We start from the raw sequence: 5,137 nt of genomic DNA, 5'->3' as shown, positions 1-5,137 counted from the left end.
TATTTAAATACATTTTGATTATTTAAATACCTTTTGTTAATTTTGGTTAATTACAAATATTCTTTGATTTAGATGCAAGTCAATAGAGGCTACAAAATGAACATTTTACTTTCAGATGGATAGCCTTTTTGACACAGTTGCAAATATTTCAGAACATTTAAAAAGTCTGTATATGCTACAAAACTCACCTTTAAAAAAAAAGAAAGAAAAAAAAAAGACTTGGAATGTGAAATTAGGCATAATTATGTTTCAACTCTAAATTTGTTAAAAAGAAAATGTATTCTTATTTATTTATTTTTTGGTAACTATGTTACATTACATACACACAAAAATCATAAAATGTTGCACTGAAATGAAAGAAATATGGAAGAAAAAAAATCTCCATGAACATTTTAGTGGCTAATCGGTCTAAGCACTAATGTCAAGCATTGATGTTTTCCTTCCTACAGTATATTACATAATGCAGAGACTTACAGTATACAGTAAGACTGGATCTGGCAAGGCACTTGATTATGCTTTAGAACCCTTAATCTACACTTTGCAAAACACTGTTAAAATGACTGCCTCTAAGGTTCTAAAAATAAATTAAAATGGAAGAAAATAGTATGATACCATTTAATAAATACAAATATTCATTTTCCATTTGCATAAATCTCAAACATTCTTTTTAAAAATCCAACAGGCAAAACCACAGTCAACAATTCATTAAATGCTGAATGACACAGGTGTAATCATTTAACTTCCTGTGGTCAGATAAATGCTAAAACACTACTATAAATTTCAGAATTGGCTCAGAAAACCCAAATATGGGTATTGAAAAAATGCTTTGAGAAGAAAAGGTCTAAATAAAAAAAGAGAAGCAGTAAGCTAGCAGCATTTGTTACCATTTAACAGCTGTGTACTTTCTTCTCTACCAGCAAATCATCCAATGCTTTATTTTTTCATTCATTACATATTTAAATCCATATATAAAACCATTTAACAGATGGTAAGATCTTCCATGACTTGTAATTTTCCTAAGATTTTGAAGGAAAGATGAGAGTGAACCCATGTGGCACCAGGATGGGCTATCTTTGTTTCTCCTGAACTGGTGCAATGCAATGTCCCATTTTAGCAAAGAGAACAGAACATTTCTGTATATTATCATCTTCAAATGACGTCTCAACAGGACACCACCTGAAACAGAACAAAATGATAAACACGGTCAAAGAATGTCCACAGATAAACACCAGATCAGGGGTGGTGAACGTAGGTCCTGGAGAGCCGCGGCCCTGCAGAGTTTTGCTTCAACCCTAATCAAACACACCTGGACAAACTAATCAAGCTCTGAAGGGTTACTAGAAAGCTACATGCAGGTGAGTTTTAATTAGGGTTGGAGCTGAACTCTGCGGCTCTCCAGGACCGGAGTTCGCCACCCCTGCACTAGACAAATAATTAAAATTCAGAAAAGAAAAGAAAAGAAAACTCACATTCTGCTACTCAATGACCATGTAACAGAACCTGTATATCTGAAAGTTTCGAGCAGCTGGGTGTTGCCATTTTCTGTGCCCTTTGGTATAAATCTGTATCTCCAAAGTAACGTGCCCGATACAACAAGCCTTCCTCTGCAAACAAGAGCACAAGTGTCTACGTTTTCAGAATATTTAGCTAAATTACACTTGCATTATGTGGACAGGCAGGCACTGTGAAACACTGCTTTATACATCATCTATAAACATGCATTAAGCAGCTTCATATGCGTCACATACTTTGCTGCTTCTCCTTCCAGCAATTGTTTCTCAGGTTTGATATATAATCCTCCTCCACACTTTGTTCAACATTCTTAAGATTCATCCCCGTAAATTCTTCTGAGAAGTGATCGCCCACATAGTAAGGCACCTTCAGAGTGGCAGTGTGTCGCCTGTTTGTGTGGCCCATGGATCTAAAGCAGGAGGAATATTCGATAACTTCTGATATATTTATCACTTGAGTGACATCCATCATGCTTTAACAAGATACAACATATTTTTGCTTTCAGAACATTTTTCAGTGAGACTGAGGTTATGAAAACAAACAATATATGGTTAACTTAGTGTGACATCTCACTCGAATCACACAATGGGATAGAGAAAGTGCTTCATGTGACTATCAAACACACCCCAGTGTTAAATAATAGTGTATTATAATAATATAGCAAGTACACATGATCATTTAGTCAACATTGGTCTTACGGTCTGTGGCTGAGGCTGTATGGAGGGCTGGAAACCATCATCTGGCTGAGAGCTGAGACTATGATCAGAATGAGTATCGGCATCAGCTGTACAAACAAGGCAAGGCCACCCTGGATGATAAAAATCCTTCATTAAAATTAAACAGTACACCATGACATAATGAAAAAAGCAACCTATTGTTATATTTCATCAGCCTGAATAGTTCTTTTAAATACATACCAACTGGCTCAAATAATGCAATTTAACATACCACATAACAATTTTTATTTGTTCTCTTGACCATAGATGACACACAGGGTTTCTGTAGGTTGTATGAAAGTAAATGTGAGACTTTCAAAGACCTTTTTAAGATCAAGTAAACAAAATTTAAGTAATAAATTGAATGGAACAAAATATGTTTCATTCATTGTACAAAAAAAAATGCTTAAGAATATGAAAACAGCTTTTACTTTACCTTCTGATTACACTGCAAAAAAAAAAATTATATATATATATATATATATATATATATATATATATATATACATACACACACACAATTTCTCACAATTTTGTCTTGTTTAAATCAAGATGCTTTTATTTGAGAAGCAAACTAATGTAAGATTAGATGTTTTGTTTTATTAGAAATTGACCACGTTCATGATTAAAACAACAAATATCTGCCAATGGGCTTAGAAAAATGACCTTAATTTACCTGGGAAAACAAGTTTTCATACCCCCATTGACAGATGTGTGCATCTGTGTTTTAAGCATAAACTCTTAAATACTTATTGTGCAATTTATCAGAAAATAAGACTTCATATATTCAATTTGGATCTCAAGTAAATGTATATGCACTTTTTTTTTTTTTTTTTGCAGTGGAAGCAACACCTAATGCCATGACTATATGATTTTAAGACTTTTAGGCCTTAACTTGTGGAAGGGAGAAGTAACACTTTTAAGACCTATTTTAGGACCTGCAGAAACCCTGCGACACAATCTCATAACACATTTAATAAAGGGCTAAGCTCTTCTTAATTGACATTTCACCTGAATATCAACATTTGTAAGATTTATTCAGTTGAGTATTAAGGTTAATTGAACTAATTTTGTGTCTCTGTAAAATAGTGATTTACGACATTATAATATATTGAATATCAAAGGTTCTTGTGTAGAATTGTTAATGAGGGACTTATGGACATATTAAAGTTCTTGGATTTGTGGAGTTATAATATTCTGAAGTGAAAAGGGAATGGCTTCTTGTATAATTGACATTTTGTTCTATTCCCCTTAATAACACATCAGCCGATGCATCATCATTCTGTACATGCTACACTTACATATGCACATCTTCCCTCACCTTACATTACAAGTAAAAAATCTGCACAAAAACCCTTATAATCTTGCAAGATGCTTGGGGTCTCACTTCTCTCTGTTGTTCTCGTCGTTCATGTCGCTGTTGATGGCCAAACCTCATCCTGCCATTGCTGTACACATGCACATTACCTAGAAACGTAAAAAAGAAATGGCACAATGACACATTTCACGGGTTTGAATGTATTTGAACACAACCACTGACATGTTTCTAAAACCACATTAAAAAAGGTCACAGTACTCACTGGTGGGAAATCCGCCTCCAAAGAACATATTGAAAAGGTCCTCAGGGGAAATATCTGCCTCGAAATTTCTGTGATGGGCCCTGTGCCTGTGAGTCGGATGGGCTTTTTCTTCACCATAAACATCATACTGCCTTCTTTTTTCAGGGTTACTTAGAACTGCATAAGCATTACCTATAGCTGTTGAAGACCAGGAAACAAAACAAATGAGAAGACCACATGCAAACGCTCTCCATACTGATTGCAGAATGCTGAATACACAGGTTAAAGTCATGTATTTTACCTTTAAATGCTTCAGTGGCACCAGGTGCATGGTTTTTATCTGGATGAAACTTTAGAGCTAACTTTCGGTAGGCTTTTTTCAGATCCTCCTCAGAGGCTTCTTTACTGACTCCAAGAATCTCATAATAGTCTTTACATCTCTTAATTCTGCATGAAGAGAATGACAGAACACAGAAGAATAGGAAGAGAGCAGTTAAGCGATGAAACCATTATGCACACATATAAACAGAAATATTGACCATGCTTTTAGGCAAGTAGTCTGAAACAAATAACAGACATTTTGACAGCATCCAGCTGCTCTGATGTGTATGGTTTGGCTGATTCTGTGGCACCCTGTCCAGAGGAGTGATCTTCAGTGTTGCGACTTCTGTTTCGTAATCCATCACTTTCTCTAAAGTTTTCTTCACTTGTAGAAGGTCCTCCATTCTCAGCAATAGTTTCTAGTAAAACTGAGACAAAAACACTTTAATTTAAATAAGAAGCACTGGTGTCTGTCTGTTTATCTATCTATCTATCTATCTATCTATCCAATAACCAAATCCATCTACCTACCTATCTATCTATCATCCGTCAACTCACTCTATCTAGAAATGAAAATAATTTAGATTATAATACGTAAGATTACCTACATATGAAAATACTATATTGACATCTAATAGAAGTGGTATATAACCAAGAGCACTAAATATGTGGTTCGACAACATACAGCTAAATCAAATAAAAGTAGAAAATAGTGTTATTTCACAGTCATAATAAAGATCGAGATCCCAAGGCCTTAATTACCGTCTAACTACAGACTTCGGGTTTTCCGGTGGCCTTTTAACAGACCTCTTACGATCTCCGCTATACATTTATTTACATTACACGCACATCTCGCGTTGTCGGTGGGAAACAGTCTCTGCGCCTTCTCGAGGAACCGTCTGGCTTTGTCGGGCTCACTATCCCGCAGCGCTGCGATCGCTATTTCGATGCAGCGCTCCGCTTCGTCCTTGTTTGATTCCATTGCGACGGCGGAACTGATGACTGATCTCTTTCCTGACGCCCCAGACG

At 35.6% G+C, this 5,137-nt stretch overlaps 1 protein-coding gene across 1 annotated transcript; it reads right to left on the bottom strand.

Annotated features, from left to right (window-relative positions):
* Positions 1-262: 262 nt before the first annotated feature.
* LOC306882114 (dnaJ homolog subfamily B member 12-like) lies at positions 263-5,137 on the bottom strand. The gene is made up of 9 exons (XM_079436594.1): positions 4,958-5,137; positions 4,365-4,536; positions 4,089-4,234; positions 3,809-3,985; positions 3,616-3,695; positions 2,211-2,320; positions 1,749-1,921; positions 1,470-1,604; positions 263-1,176 (listed from the first exon to the last, which is right to left on the bottom strand). Exons 1-8 carry the CDS (start codon positions 5,088-5,090, stop codon positions 1,480-1,482), a joined length of 1,116 nt encoding a protein of 371 aa, XP_079292720.1. The 5' UTR covers positions 5,091-5,137; the 3' UTR covers positions 263-1,176; positions 1,470-1,479.

This window comes from Barbus barbus (genome assembly GCF_936440315.1).
Source record: "Barbus barbus genome assembly, chromosome: 16".
In the NCBI taxonomy this organism is placed as follows: Eukaryota; Metazoa; Chordata; class Actinopteri; order Cypriniformes; family Cyprinidae; genus Barbus; species Barbus barbus.
This window is presented reverse-complemented; position numbering and strand designations above follow the sequence as displayed.

Coding starts and splice junctions, on each gene's coding strand:
- LOC306882114 (XM_079436594.1), bottom strand. CDS start 5,090: ATGGAATCAAACAAGGACGAAGCGGAGCGCTGCATCGAAATAGCGATC. Junction 1,922..2,210: donor TACAGCCTCAGCCACAGACC/GTAAGACCAATG, acceptor CTCCTGCTTTAG/ATCCATGGGCCACACAAACA. Junction 1,605..1,748: donor CTGGAAGGAGAAGCAGCAAA/GTATGTGACGCA, acceptor TCTTGTTTGCAG/AGGAAGGCTTGTTGTATCGG.